The 24542-nt window shown below is 63.9% G+C and overlaps 1 protein-coding gene across 1 annotated transcript; it reads right to left on the bottom strand.

Annotated features, from left to right (window-relative positions):
- Positions 1-8116: 8116 nt before the first annotated feature.
- On the bottom strand, positions 8117-23455 carry TOLLIP (toll interacting protein). The gene is made up of 6 exons (XM_032879807.1): positions 23351-23455; positions 14934-15083; positions 13155-13337; positions 12017-12169; positions 11175-11265; positions 8117-8331 (listed from the first exon to the last, which is right to left on the bottom strand). The coding sequence occupies exons 1-6, from the start codon at positions 23381-23383 to the stop codon at positions 8117-8119; spliced, it is 825 nt and encodes a 274-aa protein (XP_032735698.1). The 5' UTR covers positions 23384-23455.
- Between the last annotated feature and the right edge of the window lie 1087 nt (positions 23456-24542).

Genomic DNA, 24542 nt, shown 5'->3' with positions numbered 1-24542 from the left:
CTGGAAGTTTGATTACAATGTTCTTGGTGTGGATCTCTAGGTTCATCTTCCTGGATGTTGAGATTCCTGGGTGTTTATATTCATGTCTTTCCTCAAACTGGGGAAGTTTCCAGGCATTATTTCTTCAAGTCTTCTCTTTGCCCCTCTCCCTTCGCCTTCTGGGACACCCACAATGTGTGTATTGGTCTGCCTGCTGGTGTCCACAGGTCCTTTAGGCTCTGTTCCATTTTCTTCCAGCTTTTCTTTTTGTCTTCCTTGGGCTTGATAATTTCCCATCCTATCTTCAAGTTCACTAATTTCTTCTTTTGTCTGCACAATTCTGTCTTGGAGCCCCTCTAGTGAATTTTTCATTTCAGTTATTGTACTTTTTAAGCTCCAGAGTTTCTTTTTGGTTTGTTTTTTGGTTTCCCATCTGTTTACCGTATCTTCATTTTGTTCAGACATGGTTTTCTTGACTTTCTCCACAACTTCTTTTAGTTGTTTTCAGGGCTTTGTCTGGTGTATCTGAGATCAGGTCTTTTTCAGAGAAGAGTTTCATTGATTTCTTTTTCCTTTTTATAAACCACACTTTCTGGTTTCTTTGTATGCCTTGTGATTTTTTTCAGTTCATTTGTTTGGGAGGGATGTAGGGAGAGAGCAAGCACAGAGGGAGAGTGATAAGGAGAGTCAGATTCCCCGGTGAGCAGAGAGACTGACATGGGACTTGATCCCAGGAACCTGAGATCATGACCTGAGCCGAAGGCAGAGAACTGAGTCACCCAGGTGCCCCTGCCTTGTGATTTTCTTAGTGGACACTGGACACCTGAGTTGAATAATGTGGTAACTCTGGAAATCCAGTTCTCCCCCTTCCTCAGGGCTGGCTTTTTGAATTGTTTTATTTCACTTTTACTGTTGCTCTGCACTGTCTCTGTGCGAGGACCAGCCTGACCTGCAAATGTAATGTCTGCTCAGGTCTTCTCCGAGCCTTTTCCCGGGCATCCAAGATCATGTTCTAACTTTCCCCTTATCTGTAGCTGTTTTTGAACATCCTAGTCTTTAATGTCTGGCTCCCAAAAAGGCAAAAAGAGAAAAATGGAGGGAAAGATGGGCACTCACCCTCTAAATCCTCTGGAAGTCACTTCTGCTTATGGGGGAGGGGCATGTGATGGCAGGGGTGGGGTGCAACACGGATACCTGTCTGCCCCTCTGCGATCAGAGTGCAGACCCCTGAAATTTGGAGGGCAGGGCCCCTCTTGCCCACCTGGCTCCCACAAATTGTGTGCGGGCTGCTCCAGGAGCACGTGCCTGACCGCCTGCCCGGGGCCAGGACTCTGGTGGGTGGCTGCTGCCGTGAAAGCCAGCACTGGCCAGAACAGACTGCGATGTGCTCTCCAAGCACTCGCCCTGAAAGGTGCACGCCTTCGGCCAACTCCAGCATTGACAACGGATCCGTCAGAGTCTGCCTGTGCAGCTGTTGTGAGGTGGGGAGACGGCTTCTCACCTGAGGACCTTCCTGCTCGGCCACCTTCTGGAATCTTCCTGCCTTTGCATTTTGAGTCTGCCCAGAATTGATGCTCGGATGTGGTGCGAAGCAGGGGCCTGATTCCACGTGTTTCGCGTCTAGCCCTGGCTGACTGGCCTCACTGCCACCCCGCACTCTCGCCCCTGCTCAGCTGCACTGCACTGTCCTTCTGTCATCTTCATCCAGACAACAGTGCTGAGTCTCGCTTTCTACCTGAGCAAGACTTCCACTCGTCTTCCTTTGACAAGAATCCTTGACTCTTCTCAGCCTTCTGGATGTTCATATGCTTAGAGTCAACCTCCCTGGCCTCACGAACAACAAAACGCAGGACCCGTGGGGAAGGAGGTCATGGCGAGGGAAATCACCATGAGACAAACCAATGGCACGTGCCACTTCGATCCACGCACACTGTCCAGCCCTCCGTCCCACGGAGCTGCCCGAATGGCTCAGACTTGCTGGAAGCATCTCTCTGAGTTCTCCCTTTTCTTTGTCATGTTTTCAAACATTTCAGAAAGAATTTTGGGGGGCTGTTTTCAGTAGGGATGTTCCCGATAAACCCAACTTGCTGTGTTCCTGTTCTCTCTCAAGAAGGGCCACACTCTGTCCTCTTCCCAAAGGGGCCGCTGCGCTGTGACTCCTCTAAGAGCTGGCCCAGGAGTCTGTGCTGGGTGGGCAGCAGCACAGCCCCCGCCCTGACACCTGAAACCCTCCTGTGGCTTTTCTGCCATGAAGACTGCTCCTCAGAAACTAACAGTTCAAAACCGGTTTGGGATCATTCTCGGAAGTAAAGATCGAAGAGGTCATGACATCTCAGCTCCCTCAGCACCAGGAAGAGGCCCAGGCCCGGGGTCTGTGCGCCCCCAAACGCTGGGCACCCCGTGCCCTCGCATTCCGGAGGCAGCTGGTGGGGATCCCCGGTGATGCCGGGGCCACGGCAGGGACATGAGGCTGGGACCCGAGCGCTCCCTCCCTGTGTCCACAGGCAGACCGGGCACAGAGGAAATGAGCCACAGAGCCTGCTCTCCGAAGTCCCCAAGCAAGGCAGCATCTGTGCAAAGATGGTGAGAAGATCAAGGACAATGTGTGTCAGTCCAGAGGGTCTAGGAGGTGTGGGAAGGAGCAGGGAGTTCCGGGGGGTGTCCAGGGAAGCTGCCCAAAGAGGGGACCTTTAGGAGAGGCTGGACGGAGCTCAGCATCTATGCAAAGTCCCTGGGGTGGGGCTCACCGCAGTGGCTGGAGTGGGATGGGGACGTGGGTGGGCTCCAGCCTCGATCCAAGCAGGACGGGACCACGGGCCATTCTGAGCACATGTGGGACGTATCTCGCCTGAGCAGACGTGAGGCAGACACAAGGGAGCATGCGGAGGGGAGAGCAGGCCTTGCCATGCCCCTGCACCCCCAGTCCTGCCTCAGCACACGTGCCCCACTCATGCCCCATCATCTTCTCCTGGCTGTCCCTCCAGCTGCACCTTCTGCCCCCCGGAACCTGAGCCTTTCAGGTTGTGTCCAACACAGCAATGCTCCGGGGGGTGGGGGCCTGCAATCACACGCTCCGTGTCCGCGTCCCAGCTCGCGTTCTGCGTCTGAGCTGTCCGGGCCCCCAGAATGCAGGCGGGAGAGTCCTCCCAACCACCCTGCGTCACCCTCTCCTCCCGCATCTCTGCCTCAGCCCCAGGGTGTGCACCTGCAGGGCCCCAGGACATGGAGCAAGCAGCATGACTGCGTGCCGCTGGCTTGGCTCTGGGAAGTTGGGGCCCCCGCAAAGGAACTCTGTGGTGCTGGGGGAGGAACTGGAAGGTAAGTCTGTGTTCCCAGGACGGCACGCATGAGGGCATCTGCACTGGGAAGCTGGGAGTTGCCGACACTGGGACGAAACCGGCCCCCAGAGAGCGGAGGCAGGGGTGACAGGAACCTGCAGGGACAGGCTTCAGGCACAGCGGCACCCGGCGCGCTCCCACGGAACAGCGCACGGAGCAGCCTCCTTGACGGGAGGCCTGCAGCCTCCCCGTGTCCAGACCTGAGCTGCCGGCCGGAGGATGGCCCTGCGATGCTGTGCCGCCAACATGGGGCGACGACCCCGACCCTTCCCAGAGGTGCCCTGGGATGAGATGGGCCACCAGTGTCCCCTTCAAATCAGGGCTTAAGGGGGAGCCTGGGGCGGCTCAGTCAGTTGAGTGTCTGACTCCTTGTCCTGGCTCAGGTCATGGCCTCAGGGTCCTGGGATGGGGCCCCGCGTCAGGTCTGTGCTCTGTGGTGGTGGGGGGGGCATCTGCTTGGGAATTCTCCCTCTGGCCCCCCTCGCTCACACACACGTGTGCACTCTCAGATAAATCAAACTTTAAACAATAAAAATTTAAAAAAAAATCAGAGATTACGGGGCCAGGACCTGGCCGTGGTCACGTCCCCAAGCCTGGGACGCATGACTGGGGTGGACAGGCCCAGCCGGGCTCCCCTCACGGCTCAGTAGCTGCTAGTGCGGCACAGGGGGAGCCAAACCGCCTGTCCAAACCACGGCGCCAGGGCATGGCAGAGCGCAGGCCCTGGCCCTAGGCTGCGACCTGCACCTCCCACGCCAGGACCACAGGACCACTGGGCTCGTGGTAACAGGCAGGAAGCCTCACACGGAGCGAGCCGCACCCTCCCCCTCACCGCCGTCCCCAGACCAGAACCCGTGTGCCCTGCATCACACTCTGTTCCCATCGGTACAGGTGCGTGTCACAGGGGGATGGACGTTTAGTGCCACACCCCGTGGGGCTCACTGGGACTTCTGAACGGAGTCAAGCGTCCCCCCCGCCCCCCTGGGCAGTGCCCGGTCTGCCACCAATCTGTCTGCTCAGACGCCCACTCTGGGGGCCGCGTCCTGACCAGCGGCTGCTGGGCTCTGTCCCGTCGCTGTGCAGCCTCCCAGTCTCTGCTCGCACTTGAGGTTTTGTCGGGTTCTCACATTTTAAGTCCCCACGTGGCCCTCAGTGGAGTCTGACACCGTGGCCCAAGGCCTGGTTCTTGGTCATGGCCGCTCCCCGCCCGCACGGTATGTCCACCCCAAGTGCGCACGGGGCCTCGGAGGCTGAACCGACACTGCCTTCCTCCAGACAGGATGCGCTTCTGCTTCCACCCCGACGGCTCTCCCACTGTGGGGCTTCCTGGGCCACGGCCTGTCCCTTCCTTCTGTGGCGGGCGCTTTGCTTGGAGCTCATCCCCGCCAGCGGGATGCCGGCCCCTGGCTGGGAGCCACACCGGAGACTGTGCGAACAGAACCAAGCCGGCTCCGCCCGGACACCCAGGACCTCAGCGAACACAGCCTGGCACCTGTCGCGTGCACGTCCGCGGGTGTTACGGCAGACGGACGGACCCCCACGGCACCACGCTGGTGTCCCAAGCAGCCCCGCACCTGCTGGGGGCACTCAGAGCTTGGCTCTGCCCAGGAGCTCGGCCCCCCCGGCGTTCAGGGCCCTCCGTCTGGACACGCAGAACCGGAGGCCCTGCTTCCACCCACCGAGCACGTGCGCTTTGCTCTGCTGCTTTGAGCAAGAGTCATGTCCAGGGCGCCCGGGCGGCTGGTCAGTGACACGTCTGCCTTCGGCTCAGGTCATCATCCCAGAATCCTGGGATCCAGCCCCGCATCGGGCTCTCTGCTCGGCCGGAAGCCACCTTCTCCCTCTCCCTCCCCCCGCTTGTGTGCCCTCTCTCTGGGTCTCTCTGTGTCAATTAAATAAATACAATCTTTTTAAAAAAGTAGTAAAAAAAAAAAACATTAAAAAAACACCAAAACCCATTCATGGCAACACACAGCAAGTGGCAGCAAGTCGCAGGAAGGAAACACACTGCAGAACCCCACCTTGGGGCCGGGGGTGGCGGGGGCACGCAGCGGCCTCCCCTGCTGGCTCCGGGCCTCGACACCCGTCCCCACAGCCCCCCTCGGGCGTGGTGCGCGCTGGGCAAACGTGCTGAGACTCACACCAGCAGCCCTAAGCCTTCTCCCTGTTCTACGTCACGGGAGATTTTATTTGAAAGAAAGAGACAGAGAGGCAGAGAGCACATGGGGAGCAGAGGCACAAGCAGGGCCCCCACTGAGCAGGGAGCCCGCTGCGGGCTCGATCCCAGGACCCCGGGCTCATGACCTGAGCCGACGGCAGACACTCAGCCGAATGGGCCACCCAGGAGCCTGTCTCTGTCATTTTAGTCGAAAAATGAACCTCGTGCTTAGTATAAACGCGTCGGGTTCCGCCCTGAACCCAACCGGTAGGTCGCACCCTTCCTCCCACAACCGTGCGCGCTCTGCTAGCGAGTGCATCCTGAGCTACGTCAAAAACCACTCGGGAACGAAAATGGTAAAGATTCGTTGGAGAAGTTTAATTCTCTACTTTTATAGATATCACGTATTAAATTAGAAGGCCACAAAGCAAAAATATACTTTACAATTCAAGATAAACCCGGACACTGGACCCAACAGAAGCATCTCAAACACGGAGCTCTGAGAATCGTTCCCACTGGCGCGCAGGGCTGTGGCCAGAGGGCGCCAGTACGGGGAGGGGCGCCTCCGGAAGGCCGATGGGGAGGCGGGAGGAGTCCCGGCACACACGGACGTTCCATCCTGGCTGACAGCGTGGCGGGGCTGCCTCTGGTGGAAAGGCCACCAGCCAGCTCACGAAGGCCCCCGGGGTCTCTGCCTGGTGTGCACGGGGCCACAAGGCACAGCGGCCCGGCACCAGCAGCCACGCTGGCTCATGGGAGTCCGTGGTGGCCACGCTGCGGCTGCATCATCGGCCTGTCCCAGGCCTGCTTCAGAGGAACCGCAACGGGTCCCCCTCCTGCCCCCCAGAGCAGCCACAGGCCATGACCCGCAGGCAGGACAGCAGGGCGTGAAGAAGGGAAAACAGGCCTGACACAACCAGGGAAGGTGTTGCAGAGCCTGGGCTTTCTCTGTTGTCAGTGCTCACGAGGAAGGGGAGCACAAGTGACAGGTGTAGGGTCTCTCCCGCCAACCGAGGCCCCGCGAGTCCCGCTGTGGCTGCTTGCTGGGTTCTGTGGGAGTCCTCACAAGGAGCACATCCCCGACGCGCCCAGATGGCCCGGCAACGGGGAGGAGGAAAGCGGGACCGGGGCCTCTCGGACACGGGGTCCCGAGCTGCGCGTCTGTGGAGGTCGTCCCCACGGGAGTGCGCCGCAGGCCTGCCCGGTGCTTCTGGGTAGAAATGTGCTGTGTGGCCCCAAGGTGTCCGAACCGGGAAGTGGCGCCCCACGAGAAAGCAGGGCTCCCGCGTCCAAGCCGGCAGTCGGCGCCCATCCCCCAGCAGCAGTCTTCACCGAGAAGCCTGGCCGGTGCGGTCATTGGGCAGCCGGCACGCACGCCTTCGGCCTTTCGCGTGCGGATCCCTGATTGTCCCGCGCCTGCCGGCAGCAGCAACATCCTCCAGCTGATAGGAAACGCCCGTGCAGTGGGGAGGTGGAACCGGGTTCACCCTCACGCCAAGCCCTCGCAGGTCCGCGCCATCGGAGCCCATCGCGCCCACGGCGGAGACTCCATCTTCGAAGGCGAGCGTGCCGCGTGTGGGCTACGAGCAGCACCCAAGACACGGCTCATGCTGCTGACTTCCACGAGGAGCCCCTACTCGTCCCAGGCCAGGGGCCACGGCTGCCACGCAGCCCATGGCGCGGCACACGCACCTCCTGCCTCCCGAGAGGACTGGTTCACTAGGCGGCTGCTCCTTCCACCCGAAGGGAATTCAGGGCACTGGTCCAGCGGTTACTTAAATCAACGTCAGTAGTGAGCCGATGGTTCCTAAACACCCTTTAATAAACAAAGTACTGGAACTACCACTTTTACCCCCAGTTTCAAGGTTCTGTTCCAAGAGTCAGTCAGAGAGGAGCGGCAACCTCTCGGAGTCCCACCCCACGGAGCTGGCATGACGCACAGCAGGAAAAGGCATCACGGGGTCCCCAGGGCCCAGGACAGCCCTGCTCCAGAGCCTGCGGGCGGGGCCAGGCAGGCTGCCAGGCTCGGCGCACCCCGGACCCAGTGCGTTGTGCATCCACGCTGACCCTGCCGCTGGACTGGCAAGACGGGAGTCAGCCCGCCCAGGGCACGGGTGAGCAGCCCAGAACCACACACAAAGAACATCCATGGAAAGATGGGAATTGTACGGTTGCAGTTGTGGAAATAAGCCCAAATCAGCTGTTAATGTTCTACGCGCCTGAAGTAACAGGTCTACCCGGCTAAGGAGATGAACGGCATGCCACAAGTCAGCCCGCAGGGCGGCGACGCTTTCTACAGCGCTGGCAGAGGCGGGGGCTCGCAGACAGCCTGCTTGCGACAGCGTGCGAGGAGCAGCACACGGCACTTGAAGACACATGTCCCCAAGCGGTGGGAGGGCGAGCGTGCGTAGAGAGGACAAGCCCCCCGTGCCCGCTCTGCTCCCAGTGAAGCCAGGAGGAGAGCCACCCACGCCTGAGTGACGCTGGGCTCGGCGGCCGGGGACCAACCACCCACATGCATCCCACACAAGGGGGAGGACTGGGACTACAGACGTCTGAGCAAAGGCTACACGGGGCTCCTTCACAGGAATGGGGGGAGGGGCTGGGCCGGCACGTCGGGGGCGGGCGGGGTGGCGAGGCTCTAGGACTCCTCGCCCATCTGGAGCAGGGAGTTGATGGCTGCGTCCCTGTCCCCTCTCTGGGCTTCCAGCACAGAGCGGATCACCTCCCGGTCCATGTTGGGGAACATGTCCTGGATGGCTCTCAGGTCCTCCTCGCTGCAGCGGGCAGGGGCACTCACGGCTGCTGGGGGCAGGGCCACAGGCACCACGCCGGGGCTGCACACCGCAGGCACACCTGCAAGCACAAGACGTGGTTTAGGGAACCCATGGCGGCACCAGCGTCCACACCGAGTGCCGGCCCTGGAAGCAGAGACACGGGCCCCCCGCTGCAGCCCCAGGCACAGGTCCGGGCCTGCAGCGCCCTCCCCAACAGCTGCACCCTCCACGCTCTGCACTCAGAGCCTGGACAGCTGCTCGCGCTGTGGTCCCTTCAAACTCCGGATGACACCACAGAGGCCAACGTTCGCTGACTGAAGGCCACAAAGCAGTTCTCTGTCAGAGAAGGAGCAGCGCGTGGGAAGGAGGCCCAACTGTCCCATGCGGGCTGGTGACGGTGGGCCAGGCTGTGCAGCCAGTGGGTCCCTCTGACGCAGACCAGCACGAGATCTCCAAGAGCAAGGCGCGCTCCCAGAGCCTCTCTCATGGGCCACGGTGCTGAGACGCCAAAAGCCCAACTCCCCAGTCCGCGGTCTGCAGGGTGGGCGGAACCACGGGGTAGAAGAGCAGCACGAGGGCTTCCCGGCCACTGTCCGGTGGGCACAGCTGACCGCACACACCGGCTCCGTGGCCTCCGTGCCGCCCACGCACTGCTCGGCGCACACTTTGCAAGAGCTCTCGCCCTCAGCCCAGGGTTAACTCCACTGTGGGACCCCCCCTGCTGGGGGGCAGCACCTGCAAGCAGCCCCCTTCCACGGGAGCAGGGTCCACAGACACACACACACACCACACACGTGCACACGCACACCCCCACACTGCAGATCACACGTGCACACGCACCCCATACTGCGGGTCACACGTGGACGCACACAGCACTCATCACGCACACACGTGCACGCGCGCACACATCTCAACGAGGTTGGGGACGTGGGATCTAAGTTATTCACAGCGGAAGTCGCTCTGCAGCTCAAGCTTCACGAAAACACGGCGGCGAGCGCAAGTCCCTGTTCGTAGGAAACACACTGGAGCCGGTGGGTGGCTTGGCCTTGGGGTCCAGGCAAAAAGCTCCTTCTTCTCCTTGGTCACCTCGTGCGAGTAGCTGACTACCCCACAGCTTACAAGCGTGCACTGAAGAGAACTTCCAAGTCCCCATTTACGCAGAACTCTCCTTTTCCAGAATATATGTTTTAGGACAAACTCTAAAGGCATGTACGGAGCGCGCTAAGGAACCAGAAAAATGCGTGTCCTGACACAGTGGACTTCTGGTTACCCACACGGGTCCCGGAGCAGGACACTGTGGGACACTGTGGACACTGTGGCTAGGGTGCCCCTAGAAAGACATCTGGCGGCACCTCACCTAGAAACTGGGGGAGAGCCAGGCCGTCTGGGGCCGCGTCCTGATGAAAGGGGTGCCTGGGGCACAGGCACAGATCCCCAGGAGGGGCCCTCGTGACCATGGGGGCCACGGGGCTGAGCCACGCTACAGCAAGAAGGGTCTGGGAGGGTCCAGCCTTCCCGCCTGAGCCTCTAGGGCCTACTGCCCGCCCACACCCTGATTCTGGACTTTGGCCTCCAGAAGTCAGGGCAGACCTTCCTGCTGTTTTAAGACGCCCAGGGCATGCACCCCTCGGCCCGTCGGGTGTCTGTTCCTCCTCAAACCTCCAAGGGCGGGCAGTGAAACCCCAATCTCACCCAGACCCTGCAACTGCTGCAGGGAAGGGGCAGGGAAGGCCCCAGGGAGAGCCCACAGGAAGGTCCTCCGCTGACCTCACAGAGCCCCCCCGAGGCGGGGGAGGTGCCTAGCCACAGGCCAGCTCACAGATGAGCGAGTGCTCTCCCACTCAGGGGGCTTCCCAGGCTGACGACGCGCCCTTGGCTTCCTGAGCCGCCGCGTCCCTGCCGAGACTCCCGTCTCCCGCTCAGCGCGACATCCTTCCATCCTGTGAACCTGCCCAGGCTGCTCCGGAACTCCTGGGCCACCAAGGCCACTTCCTACTGGCTGGCTCTGTCATGACCAGGGCTCACCCTTTCCCCCGTGTCTGTGGGACGGCCCCCATGCAGATCGGAGTCCACGGCTCTCCCACGCAAGTCCCGAACCTGTGTGGGCACCCTGGATACAGAGGCAGCCTCCTCGCCCACTTCCTCGTGGGGCACGTCTAGGCTCCAGGTGAAGGTCAGCCCAAGGTGACAACCTGGTCCTGCACCGGCCACAAGTGCATAATGACGAGGCCTCTCTCGTCTGGCTCAGTGGAAACGGCAGGGCACCCCACGCCACCCCAGCCCTGGGCGGCACAGCCCCCGCGCCCCACAGTGTGCCGCCCCAGCCCGGCCCCTCTGGCACAGTGGGACCACCACACCGCCTCGGGCAGAGACTGCGGAGACCTGGGCTCCTCTGTCCCCCTGCCCTCGGCGCTCACGGTCCCGCAGAGCCTGTCTGTGGACGCCCGCACACAGCTCTGCCTCAGCCGTGCTGCCCGTTTCCTGGCTGCTCGCGGCGGAAGCTGGTTGAGCCCAGTCACCATCGAGGGCAGGACAGAAGTAAACTGAGGGCTGACGGTAACATTCGGAAATTGAAAGACACGAAAGCAACCCCACTGCCGTCACAAACTGCTACTTTACAGAGATGGACAAGCACGACAGAGCGGGGACGTTAGGGCACCAGCTCACTTCACCTCACAGGGCAGGATCTTTCGTGACGATAACTACGCTAATGCGTTCAGAGACTACGTTTCTAAACTTCCATAAAAGTTCAACTTGCTAACAGTTTGGGGGTAAAATACTCTGTATCCTAGAAATGTAAAAATAACTCATGCCTAAAACCAAACCCTCGCGTTTGGAAGGATCCCGTGATGCAGAATGGACTTAGCCTGCGCACTGTGCTGAGTCCCCGAGGACCGCGCTGGGGAGGGGAAGGGCACACACCTGTGATGGGCACGTAGCCGACGCCTTGCTGGTACACGGTGGGCATCAGGACTACGGGCTGAGGCGGCATCATCACAGTGGCTGGCAGCGACTGGAACACACGGAAGACGATCACGGGGTCACAGGAGAACAAAGCACACAGGAAAATGGACACACCCTGGTGGAAGGCCGGGGCAAGTGCCTTGGCTATGGGGCTGTTCCGGAGTTATGGCCGACGGACACATCAGAAGGGAACGTGGTCCCCAGAAGCAAACAAGTACTTTCAGGCCCTACAGGGGTAACGCTTCCCGACCACCTCTAGCACGCCACCCCTCAGTGAACGCAGTCGGGGTTGTGCGTTCACATGAAAATGTCAGTCGTGTCATGAAACGTCTAGGAGTAAAAGGACATGAATGCTAGTACCTGCTTTCAAACGGCCCAGGAGTAAAGAGGGGGAACCAAGGTCTGCTGGGCTGGGACACCTGCAGGGATCCTCGTCCAGCAGATGTACAATAGCAGGGACACCACCACCGCCTTGGGGACACAAAGGTCCCAGAACCCCACCCTCCCCGAGAGCAGTGGGCTACAGACCGGACCCGGCACGAGCCAGGGGACCTGAGGACCAGAGGGCCAGCAGCTGTTCCCTCAAACCCCATGTGGTCCTGAGACCCTCCCCACCCCAACCCCGGACCACACGGCAGGCCCTCTCTGGCCATGGGGGGCGGGGGCATACCCTGAGGGACAGGCCACCACGCCATGCTGCTCCCCACCACCAGAATGCACCACGGTCCCAGTCCCTTGGGAGCAAACAGCCCCACTGAGCTGAAACTGCCCCTCCGCCTGCCTTCCTGCCCTGCCCTCACCGTGTAGGACATGACCAGGTTGATCATGCCCTCCTTGTCGTCACCCTGCCGGCCGCTCAGGCTGTACCACTCGTCCTCCACCTTGCCCTGCTTCAGAGACTCGGGAATGGTGACATGCGTCCAGGCAATGCGGTCATCCATGGAGAAGGCCCGCTGAGGGAGATGGGGGGCACAGGTGCTGCTGCCATCCCGAGGCCCCGCCCCTGCCGCCCACTTTCCAGGTGCCCTCATAGCCCCTGAGCCCCACCCACAGCCCCACCCCTCACCCTGCCCCTGAGGTCCCACCTCCTCCAAAAGTCACCCCCCACCCCCACCCCAAGGCCTGGTCCTGCCCACAACACACACAGGACCCCTAACCTCAGCCCCACAAAGCCAGGAGGGCCTCCGTCAGCATCTGGACAGGTGCAGTCTGGCCTCTGCCCGCCCCCTTGGGATCCCCTGCAGGTCCAAAGCCCAGTGGGCACAGAGAGAGGAAAGAAGGCCCTCTCCCTGCTAATAAGCAGACCCTCCCTCCTATCCCCCTGTGCTGAGCAAAAGGAGAGAAGAAGTAGGAGAGAGGAACCTAGAAGCCAAAAGAGAGAGCAGAGGGCACCATACTGGGTGGGGGTCCACCTCAGGCCCTGCTGCCCAACCCCCAGCCCTCCGACCTCTCCCCCTGCCAACCAAGCCCCTGGGGCTCCCTGGCCGGCTACAGCCGGCTGGGCAGCCCCATGCACATGCCCAGAGGACCAGGCTCAGGACGAGCCCCATGGCATCCCTCTGACCCTCCCAGGGACGCCTGGGGGGCTGGCAATTTGCACAAGAACCCTATTCCACCCGGCGTGGGGGTCTAAGCCACTTTATACCCAACCTGATCACAAGAGCTGGCCTCCGCGTGCCTTTGGCTTGGGGACGTGTCTGCGGCTTACAGAAGGGGGTGCGGCCAACACTGTCTCCTCAGAGTGCCGGGTCCCCAGCCCTGGGAAGCTGTTTCTGCACGTAACTGGTCAACAGACCCATATGGGGCCGTGTACTGTGCACTGCTGCTGGGGACACCAGGACGCCCATCACAAAGCAATGACGGCCCTGTGTCTGGGCGGGCCTGCAGCTCCCGGGCGGCCCACACCCCCGGCCCACGACGGGCGGCCGGCCCTCTCACCTCGTCGAAGATCTCCAGGTAGAAAGAGTCCACACCCGGGGGCACCGTACACTGGATAACCTTATTCCAGCGGGGGTTCTTGGCGCCGTTGTGGGCGGTGGGCGTCTCGTACACGGCGTAGCCCAGGCGCAGGCGGCAATACGGGTCCATGCGGGTCATGCCGTAATTCTTCGCCAGCTTGGCCTGAAACACACCAATGTGACTGAAGGGGCGGCCGGCGTCAGAGTGGAGGACACGCGCTCACCCACGCTGTCCACCCGCTCCGAGTCACCAACCCTGGCGTTCCCCGGGGACCAAGATACGGCCGCCACTGCGTTCCTGGGCTCTGGGTGCCCGGTCCCTGCTCAGGTCAAGGGAGCCATGGTGCCACACGGGGCAGCTCCTTCTCCAATGTCCCCTCAGAAGAGGTTGTAGGGCAGGGTGACGGGCAGGCTGTCCTGGGCCAGAGCCAAGAGCCAGCCTGGAGCAGCGGGGCCACAACTTCAGGCCACGGGCCAGCCGTCGCCAGGCTCCCATTCTGCTGTGTCCACCGCCACGGGCTAGGGGCCCTGAGGAGCCTGACCCTCAGCCGGACAGGCTCCCTTTGCAGGAAGAAAGTGCGGGGACGGACGAAGAGCGAAGGCTTTGGCTGCCCGGGTCTCTGTCCGCAAACAGCCTTCCAGGCGGATCTCACCGCTCCAGCGCCACTGCGGCCCGGGAGAGGAGCACGGCGGCTGCCGCCCACCGACACTGACCCTTCAGGCCTGGACCAGTCTGCCGAGAGGGGCACGAGCAGACACACGTGGGATGGAGCGCCATGCCCAGGACAGAGGAGCCTCTCAAACCTCAGTGCCAAGAACAGAGCCCAGTGGGATGCGGGCGAAGACCCATGGGGGGACGTGCTGGCTCCGTGCCGTTGGCCGTCACGGGGACATCAGCTCAAACCCCAACGAGCCCAAACCAAACCGACCCTGTGCTGAGCCGCACAGCACCCATGTCCCGTGCGCGCGTGGCCGACGACACACCTGCCGGGTACCCATGGAGGCCCCATAGGCCGTGCCATGGACGCTTCCAGCTGCAGCTGGGTGGAGGCCGGGCGCAGGGACAGGGAGGGGAGAGGCGGGGCGCTCCATGGACAGGAACCACCAGAAAAGTGGCTGGTGGGGCGGCCCAGAAGCACAGTGGGGCCCCGCAGACCGGGGAGAAAGGCTTATCACGGAGGATGTGGGAAGCCACGGGCCATGCTGAGAGGCCCAGCAGCTACACAGGGCTGGGGGGACAGCGAGCCGGGCACAGACCTGCTGCTTATGCAGGTGCACGAGGGGGCAAACTTTCAGAGACACCTGAGGATCTGCGGTGACCCTGTCACCCCAAGAGTGTGGCCAAGTGTCTGGGACGCAGTTCCCGTAAGACCCACGGTATTGGTGAGGCCTGACTGTGACTCTGCCTGCCTCCCAGTGACTCCCCTTTCTCCCTGGTTTCACAGAAAGCCATGGACACCAAAACCACTTTGGGCCCTGACCATGCCTTTGGCTCTCCTGGGGGTCCATGCCCCGACCTCGCCAGCACCGTGGTGGGCGGGAAAGGCATGAGTGGCAGGAGCACGGCTGGCACACGGCACGCGCCCATCCGCACCCCTCCCTGGTGATCCTGCTCCTGCTGGTAGAAGCCCGGGGAATCATCCGCATCTTTTATCAGATAGGCTTCCAGAAGAACGAAGCAGAAAAGCCACCTGTCCCCACGGAAAGTGCGGTCCAGCCCCCCCCCCCCCCCGCCGCCCTGGGGAGCCCCAGCACGCACCTGCACCACAGTGATGCTGAGGCGGCCCACCGTGCCCACCGCCCCTCCGTACTGCAGCTGCTGGGCTGCCTGCGCGTCCAGTTGCACCTGCTGCTGTGCGGCCGTGGGCGTGATGCGGAGGAAGTCCTGCGGCAGCTCACCGACGTACACCTTCGGGGAGAGCACACCATAAGTGGCGGGAGGGGAGCCCAGCCACGTCATCGCCAGAGCCGGGGGCCCACAGGGTCTCCAGCCCGAGCACCTCGAACCAGCACCCTGCCCTCCGGCAAGGAGCCCTCAGTGGACAGAGATGCACACTGGGCCTCTGCGGGGGCCATGGTCGGGGGTCACACACCCTAACCCACGTGTCCGCCGTCGGCTTGCTCTGCAGCCACTGGGATGAGCTACGCCTGTGAGCTGCGAGGTACCGGCTGAAAGCAAGCAGTGAGACAAAATCGGGAGCTTGGATTTCTAGTTGTATGGAAACCCACAGCTCAAACCAGCAACGGCCCAGAAGACCCCATAAAGCCGCAAACACCCCCCCTTTTTGCCTCCTGCTGATCCCTTTGTGCACGAGGCTGCCTCGCCTCGGAGAGGAGGGGCCGAGACACGCCAGACAGGGGACTGCGCAGAGGCCCCAAGGGTTCCCAGGAGCCAGTCTTCCAGGAAGAGGCAGCGGCTACCGCGGGAGCCGACTGCCACACGTGGTGGCTGCCGTGGACAGGGCTTCCCCTGCGGAGACGAGCGGGGTGTTGGATGCACGGCAGCCGGCATGTCACTCTTCCCAGGCAGGGCGGGCTCAGGGTCTGGAGGCTCTGGGTGGAAGGACAGATGGCCCAGGGAAACACAGTGGGCACAGCTGCTGGCCACAGACAGAGCCCCACGGGAGGGGGCAGCAGACCACAGCGCAGGGGACCCGGGTCCTCCTCGGCCGTCCCATGGGGACGTCACCAGGATTCAGGAGAGCCTCCAAGGAGCGTTATTTCCAGGAAAGGCCCCGGCGCCACAGGGAGTTGTGGCGAACGGCATTACCGATGGTGGCCACTAGGGACCGCACGGGCACGCACCAAACACCCTAAGGCCTGCGCTGCTGAGGTGCCAGATGACTGGGTCCGGCAGGATTCCAGAAGGTTCCGCACCCACTGAGGTCACAAGCACCAATGGGAAAGCATTTCTCTGCTGTTTTACTTCAAACGTCCCCAGAAAGGTCTAGGTCCCTGTCCTTTGTGTCCCCTCACGGGCCTAGTGTTGAAACTGAAGGACAGCCACTCCCAGACGCCCGTCTTGGGTTCCCCACGGCCCCCGGCTCAGCACCCGGGAGCCTGGTGCTCCAAATGCTTCTCTCTGTGAAGCAAGCGCCCCCTTCTCCTGGCCGCACCCCACGCCGGGCCGTCTCAGGCGCCCGGGGAGGAGGGCCCCTCGCACCGTCTCTGCGTCTGGAGTGGGCAGCCCCGGGGCTCATGCACTCATCACAGACACAAGGGAAAAGCAGTGGGGCCCCGGAGGCCCAGGGTTGCCAGGTGAGGACGGCACTGGCTCCCAAGGGGCCTCGCAGGTGCCCTTCCCCCAGCGTGCCGCTCGGCTCACCAGCAGGGCCCAGGGCTCGCCCTGGAAAGGAGGCCGCATGCCCTCCCGCACGGCTGAGATGCTGCGGCTGGCCTGGCGGCTATCCGACCGACGCCCATGGTCACGATGGGTAAATGCGCGTACATGCGAACACACTCCCAGCCAGAGCTCTTCCCAGAGGCCACAGGGCCGGATGCTGCCTTGCCAACCGGCCACGGGCCTCCCAGCCTCCGCCTGCAGCGGCCGAGGTGAGCTCTGCCCACTCCCGTGAGGGCGACCTGGCGCACAGGGACTCAGGCTAACCAAACGCAAAACATCAGTGCACACAGACCGAATTCTGTTATTCTGACAAATAACCTCTCCCTCCGCACCACACAATGCAGCTCTGAGGGTCCTCTGGGGACACGCCGTGCCTTCGGGGGACACAACAGGGACGGCCACGCAGGTGTCAGCAGCGACAGCGGTGACAGGGTGTGCTCAGGCCCGGGATCGTTCTACTGCTACTTCCCGTCATCCCATCCCCAGACCGGGACTTGCAGAACGACGCTCCCTCTCTGCTGTACTCATCTGGGTTTTCTTCAAGGAGAACACGCCCTTTAGAAGGGGCGGATAAAACCGTACTACAGGACAGAGATCGGGGCGCCCGGGGGTGCCGCCGGCTGAGCCTCTGACTCCTGATTTCGTCTCAGGTCCTGATCTCAGGGTCCTGGGATCGAGCCCCACAATGGGCTCCTTGCTCAGTGTGGAATCTGCTTGGGATTCTCCCTCCTTCCCTCTGCCCGACACACTGTGCTCGTGTCTGCTCGCTCACTTTCAAATAAGTAAACCTTAAAAAAAAAAAAAAAGATCAAACATCTAATGTTCTTTCTCAACCACTTTTCAACTTTGAAACCATAACCGTGAAATGAGGGTTTTTACGACATAAACTAACAGTGCAAACAAAACACGGGAAGGGACAGACGTTGAGCCCCCCGCCAACGCCAGCACTGACAGGATGGGGGACACCAGCTTCCGGAAAAGCGGCGAGGAGGACCCCATGCCCTGGGGGCTTCTTCCTGCCTGAGGGACAGGCTACAACGCCCCTGACCAGCAGTCCTCAGACAGTCCAGGTCTCCCAGACAAGGCATGTCTGAGACGGGCCCAGAGAGCAGGCCACTAAGCGTCCTGGCACCCGCATAAAGCCCAGAGCGAGCGGTCGCGCAGCAAAGCCGGTCTCTGCTGACGTCACCCGTGGGGACCCCCCACAAGGTGCAGAGACGTAGGAGCTCTCGTGCTCTCACAGCCGCTCTGTACCTCGAACGTGCCAGGTCAGGAGAAAACGTCAACCTCACTAAAAAGGAAGGAAACGGTGCTTGGCTCCTTACGGAACACCGAGCTCCCGGCTATACGGGCGGGGCCCCGCTGCCCTGGGAGCCGCCACACGGGTCCGTCCACATGGCCGGACGCCCACACCTGCAGTCGGCACGAGTCCGTCTACGCAGCACACACCGCGGACAAGCCCGGGGGCCCACACAGGCCCGACCGCTGAGACCAGCGGGGAAGGTCGTCGGGAGCGCCTGCCTACGCGCGGGCCGAAGCTCAGGGCTAATCCCAAAACGGACCCTGCCCTAGGACGACCGAGGAGAGGCCTGAGCGGTCACGCCCAAACACGCGCTTCATGCTGCCTCCAAGACCAGAGAACGATGAATCCTGGTCAGAGACACGTAAGGGACACCGTCAGCTGTCACCTGGCGCGCGCGCACAAGTGGGGTACGCGGACTCCAAAACGACGTCAGCCGCGCGCCGGCTGGGGCAGGTGGCCCTCTGGGCCCGGCTGTCATCACTGTCCCCACAGGGAGCAGCTCCCCGTTTCTCCTCCCACCCACACAGCCTGCACACAGCGTCTGTCAGCCCGCGTGCCGCACAGCACCTCGGGCTCGGCGTACAAACAGCGCTCCCCAGTTAACGCACGGCCACGGCAAGCTTCTGAGGGGCGCCTGGGGGGCTCAGCAGCTGAAGCCGCTGCCTTCGGCTCAGGTCATGGTCTCAGGGTCCTGGGATCGAGCCCCGCGTCGGGCTCTCTGCTCGGCGGGGAGCCTGCCTCCTCCTCTCTCTCTGCCTGCCTCTCTGCCTGCTTGTGATCTCCGTCAAATAAATAAAATCTTTTTAAAAAACTGAAAAACTGTTAGTGTTTTGTATATATTTGTTGAGCAACCTTGAATGTATTTATAAATTATAATGTGTCAAATTACACACACAAATCAGCGATTTATAGAAATACTGTACCAACAAAATCACAAATTCAAAAATTCATTCGACTGTTACTTTTCCAGTAAAACATCTGGGACGTTTTCTCAGTATTTTTAATGAACTTTTAACTTTTGCTTGATATGCGAAAATAGTTTTTAGTCTCCTGGTGGATGTTCTTTTTGGTCCCCTGACAAGGTGACGGGGTGAACTCCCGTGGTACGGAGACAAACATGGCAACAGTGGCACGAGGCAGAGCTCCCGTGTCCGTGTCCCCCACCAAGTCGACAGCCACGCGACGCCCAAGGCAACAGGCGCGATGATGCCGCGAGGAGGAGCAGCCCCGGCGCAGGCCGCCAGCCGCTGTGAGGCCGTCCCTTGGCTCTGCTTGTCTGAGAACCTGCTCCGCCCTCTGGGGCCAGCATCACCCCTGAGGACACTGGCACTCAGGGCTCCAGAACCCCCACCGTGGTCCGAAGAGGTACCCCAACACTAACGCCTCCTTGGTCCACATCACTCACACTGGAACCATAGCTGAAAGGGACAAAGAAGGGCGACACCAGAGACAAAGAGAAGCCCTTTGTGCCCTGAGCCGTGGAGGGGCCGAGGGCCAGGCAGTAAAGTCCCAGCTCACAAGACGAGGCGCCCCCACTGCAGGACGGTGTCTGGTGGGCCAGGAGTCCCAAACCTCCCCGGCATCCCAGGGGCCAGTCGCACTGAAGGCCCTGCAAGGGGACAGGTGTTACCAGACTGAGGCCACAGCTCAGCAGGGTCCTATCTCCCAAGCGACTGCATGAAGGCGCGGCTCTGACCCCCAGCCTGGCTGGGACAGAATCCTCGCTACACCCTGCAGGAGGGGGCCCGGGCGGCGGAAAAGCTGGACACGTGCTGCAGGGTGTGACAGCCGATGGGCCGTGGGGACAGCAGAGGCGTGTGGGCGGGGCACAGGCTGAGAACCCCACTCTGCTCAGAAGGCGGGGCTCCCTCAGGGCTCATCCTCACACTGGGGGAGACTGCAGTGGGGTCCGCGGGAAGGAGGGCCCCGCTCTGTCTGCGATGCCTGGAGCCTTTCCAGGGCAGGGAGCAGCCGAGCGCACGGACCTGCTGCTCAGGAAGGAGGCTGGGAGGCGACAGGGAGTCACGGTCACACGGGAGACCCGAAGCCAGGGTCCCGGGGGGGAGAGGACACACAGGGAAAGAGGAGGAGGAGGAGCTGATGGAAGCAGGTCCAAGTGCAGACGGTGGCCTCAGAGCGAGGAGAGGCTGCGGTCACCTGGCTCACAGGGGATGGCCATTTCCAGAGGGCCCGGGAGATGGGACGCGAGGAACGGCAGCGCCGACCCCGGGCACACCCGCACCCGGCTCCGCGAGGCCGGACGGAGGGGCTCGGCTCTGCGGTAGCGGGGAGGGCTGGGCCGCCGGCAGGGCAAGTGGGGGGCCCCGCGGCCGGGGCGCGTGCGGGAGCCCACGGGCTCACCACGGTGCTCGACAAAGGAGACGCCGCCACGCGCAGGCCTGAAGGGAAAGCCGAGTCCTGCGTCCGCGGCCTGGGAACGGACGGGCAGGAGCCGAGCGCGTCCTGACCTCCCTGCACGACGTCTCAGGACCAGCGGACTGGGGGGGGCGGGGGGGGGCGGCTTCGCAGACCGCTCTGGTCAGTCAGCGCAAACAGCCCTGAGACACCCGACGCGCCCCGCGCCGGCCCGAAGTCGCCGACCCGGCAGTCCCCTCGCCATCGGCAAGTTACACCCACGTTCACGGCCTACGGGAACTCCTCCACACGCTTGCGCTTCCCGGCTCGCGAGGACGCAGTCACCGCGTCACCCGGCAGAAGCGATCGCCGTCGGCAAAGCCGACGAGGGCCTGGAGTGGCAGGTCAGCCGCGTGCCACCCGCGGGCCAGCCCGGCTCGGGCAGGAGGGCAAAGGCATCAGGAAGAGGAGGGCGCGCTCGGCCTGAACCCGCTCGCCCACCGTCAGCGCCTCTGCAGGAGGTCGGGTGGTCGTGGTCAGCCCGGGCTCGGGGGCCGCCCTGCGCGTCTGTGAGGGAGGCTGGAAAGGCTCTCGCTGCCTCCGACGGAGCCTCGGTCCCCGTCCCCACGAGCCGGCGGGCGCCACCGAGGTTTAAAGCAGCCTGTCTCCCACAAACTCCCCGCGCTCCGACGAGCGCTTCTGACAGGCTGCGGGCTGCGGCAGGAAACAGATGTCGTCGCGAGGACACTGGCCATGGGAAAAGCGAGGTCAACAGGACGGGCCTGGGCACGGCTCCGCGGCGATGTGGGGAAGGAACCAGCCCCAACAGACAGACGCCTAAGAACCACCTGAGCCCCACCGAGGGGAGCAGCTGGCACTGCCCACCACAGCCCACCTCACCCAGCCCCTCAGGCTTCCCTGTGCAGGGAGGCAGGAAACACCCCATCCCCTGCCAGGCAGACTCTCCCTCCTTCGTCACACCCCCAAGGACGCTGCCTGTTACTCCTCTGTGGCGAGTGGGACACGGATGCCCCACGTGCACCTGAGTCCAGGCTCTGGGCGCCCTGGAGCCCAGTGGAGTCCTGTGTGCCATGCGCAGGGGTGTGGGCCCCCCCACCCCCAGCCACACGCGCTCAAGAGAGCGCCCAGCCCCCACCCAGCTCCTGAGCGCTGCTGGGTGCTCCCTCACCCCCACCCGCTGGGATGGCCGAGCACCTGGTCCTCTGCCCCACAGCACCCGGCCCCAGTGCAGTCGGGGCACCCGGCTAAAGGACAAGGCCCACCGGACTGGAACAACTGCCACAGTCCTCACAAGGACCACTTGGCCGGGGGGAGCGGGGGCGCTGAAGCGGCTGGTGCCGGGCAGGAGGCTCTGTTAGAGACCAACACCGGAAAGACCGGGTGAAACTCAAGCGCCCAGTCCAGCTGCTGGCCTTTCGTCTGGAAAAGCACGGGGCCGGGCCTGCTGCTCGCCCCGGCACAGGCCCCCCCCCCCCCCCCCGCCCACCTCGCGGCCCCCAGCCCCTCCCCACGGGCCTGCCGGGCTCCTCCTCCAAGTGTCAGGTTAGGTGCCAGGTCCCCCAAGAACCTTACCCACCTTGACCACAGCCCCTGACAGGCCACCCGCACATCTAAGTCAGGAGTCGAGACCCACAGCTCTGGGCACCTGGGTGGCTCCGTCGGTTGAGCATCTGACTCTTGGTTCCAGCGCAGGTCACGATCCCGGGGTCATGGCATCGAGCCCCACATCGGACTCCACGGTCAGCAGTGTCTGCTTGTCCCTCCCCCTCGCTGCTCCGCTGCTCACACGCTCCTCTCTCTCTCTCAAATAAATACAATCTTAAAAACCCAAACAAAAAAAGAACCACAGCCCTGCGCGCAGCTCCCGGCTTCCGGGTGTCTCCTACGCTGCACAGTAACCCTGGCTGCGGGCACTACGCCGGGTGCTCCCGGTGTCGCGCTGCCCCAAATACCAGGCCCGTAACAGGCTGAGGAACATGTCACGTGTCCTGCGCTGGCACTCAAGACCCCAGCCCCAGATGCCCCCTTCCCGGAGCTCCCAGCAGCTCCGGCCCAGCCCTGACGTTACCGCGCGCCTGCAGGTCATGGAGGGCACCCACCGTGCGCACCAACGCGGACACGTAAAGCCACAGCACCGGCACGAGCGGCGCACGGCGGACAGACGGGCAGCGCGACCGCAGGCGCAGACAGTGGCTCCCCAGCCTGGGGCTCTGCGCCGCCACAGAGCGGAGCGTCCCCCGTGCAGCCTCCCTTCCCAGCAGACGCCGTGCCCGGCTTCGTGCGCGTCTACGCGCGGGACCCGCCTCCGGTGCAGCCCCGCGGCCCCCGGCGCGCGGCGCGGGGTGGGAGGACCAAAAAAGGAGCGGCTGGGCGGGCTCCCTCGCTCCGGGGTCAGCCAGTCGCACGAACAGGAGGCACCGCCGGGGACACCGCCTGGGCTCGCCGCAAGCCCGAGCGCTGGAAGCCGCGGACGAGTCCAGAGCTCTCCGCACGGGCCGCGGGGCCCTTCCACAGCCACGTCCCGCGGGCAGCGGGGCCAGCTCCCCCTCGAGCTCCCGGACCGCCCCGTGCCCGGGGGACCCGACGACGCCGGGGGCTTCCCCTCAGCCTCAGAAAGGCCGTCCCCTCCGGCGAGCACCGCACGCGCCCGCCCGGCTCCGCGCGAGAAGCCCCGCGACCTCCCGCCCTGCGGCGCGTCCTGAGCGGCTGCTACCGCGGACCTCGGGTCTCCGACGCCCCGGGTGCGGTCCGGGCTGCGGGAGGCCACCGGCCCCAAGCCACCCGAGCCGCGCCCCTGCAATGGCACAGTGCGGGGACCACGCCGGAGCCCACCGGCTACCGGCTCCCGCGCTCTCGTCGGCAAACGAAGAGGCTGATGGCGGGACGAGGGGCCCGACGGGGGCCGCGGGCCCTACTCCGCCCGGCGAGCGAGGGCGGCCGCCTGCGGCTCGGGTCCTCCACAGACGCACGCTGCGGCTGCCCCACGTGAGGCCCGCCGGGGACCGCGGGACCCTCCCCGGTGCGGAGACCCACGCAGGGTGCCGGGCCTCCTCGGCCGCCGCAGGCCTCGTCGCCCCGCCCGTCGCCAGGCCCTCCCCGGACGCTCCGGAGCCCACGCCCGCCCACGCCCGCCCGCCCCCGCCCGCAACCTCACCGGCCCGCGCTGCGTGCTGACTGTGGTCGCCATGGTGCCTCCGCCTCGCCCACCGGGAGCGGACGCGTCCGCGACCCTCGGCGCCGGAGCCTGCGACGCCAACTGCCGGTCCTAGCGAAGCCGCCGCCGCCTTGGTCAGCTGACGGCTGGCCCCGCCCCCGCGTCGCTCACTGCGCAGGCGCCAAGTTCGCCACGCCCCCTCCGGCGCCGCACGCACGCGCGCCCCAGCAGGCGCCTGCGCAGTCGCTCTCCCCGGGTCGCGGCCCCGCGAAATGCCTCCCGAGCTGGCCGTGTGCGCATGCCCGTAGTGGCGGGCCCGCGCCGGTCACGTGGCCGTGTGGGGCCCGCCCCCCCTTCCCTGCCCCCAACCACCTCGAGGTGCTGCTGCCGCGGAGCAGGGCGGGCGACCGCAGGCTTCCCCACCTCGGAGGCAAAGCGACGGCGTAGCCCTGCAGCTGCCCCAGATGCTGGGAGTGCGGGAGCCCTCACGCGCGCATGTGTGAGCGCTGCAGTCCTGCCGTCGGGGCGGCGGCGGCGCCGACCGTTTCAGCACGAGCGCCTCCGCCGCCAGGACGGACGGCCCCAGCGTCCCTCCAACCCCCAGGTCCCCTCCCCTCCGGGGTCCCCCCCGGCCTCGACGGGCGGCGCCCCCACCCATACCCCCGGGTCTCCCACCCCCGGGACATGACGGGAGGCGCCCCCCACCCTCCGGGACCCTCCACACTCCGCTCCCGCCCGGAGGCCCTGAGGCTCGGAGGCCCGAGCCCGAGCCCGCTCCGACCTCCGGGTCTCAAAACCGTATGGGCCGCCGGCAGCGCCTGGTCAGAGCAGAACCCGCTTTCGCGCTCGCGGGCAGAAGGGCAGCCCTCCGCGGCCCTGCTTGTTCGTCGTCCTGCTTGCGGAGGCTGGGGGCCCGCACGCCGCACTTGCGTCCGCCCTCCGGGCCCGCACCCCGGGCTGTCGCGAGTGGCCAGCCCGCCCCGTGTCGGCGGTCCCGGTGTTTGCCGGAGCACCCGGGAGTCCCCGCCACCCGACTACCCGTCTGTTTGCCCTCCTCTTGCCTGCGGGCCGCGGCGCCCTGGCGCGAGGCCGAGGCTCGGGACGCCGGTGCAGGACACCGCCGTAGCGCTGAGATCCCCCCCCCCACCCCGCCAGGAGTGTGTCCACCAGCTCGCCGCACAGATGAGCAGCT

The sequence above is a fragment of the Lontra canadensis genome, unplaced genomic scaffold, assembly GCF_010015895.1.
Source record: "Lontra canadensis isolate GAN:19392208 unplaced genomic scaffold, GSC_riverotter_1.0 scaffold66, whole genome shotgun sequence".
NCBI lineage: Eukaryota > Metazoa > Chordata > Mammalia > Carnivora > Mustelidae > Lontra > Lontra canadensis.
The sequence above is the reverse complement of the archived record's forward strand: the minus strand, read 5'-3'. Positions and strand labels throughout refer to the sequence as shown.

What these genes read in the sequence shown, in the direction of transcription:
- TOLLIP (XM_032879807.1), bottom strand. Translation starts at nt 23,383, where the DNA reads ATGGCGACCACAGTCAGCACGCAGCGCGGGCCG. An exon ending in ACCTGGAGATCTTCGACGAG is followed by an intron (nt 12,170 to 13,154) that starts GTGAGAGGGCCG and finishes CATCTCCCTCAG; the next exon opens with CGGGCCTTCTCCATGGATGA. An exon ending in CGGCTACGTGCCCATCACAG is followed by an intron (nt 8,332 to 11,174) that starts GTGTGTGCCCTT and finishes TTGTGCTTGCAG; the next exon opens with GTGTGCCTGCGGTGTGCAGC.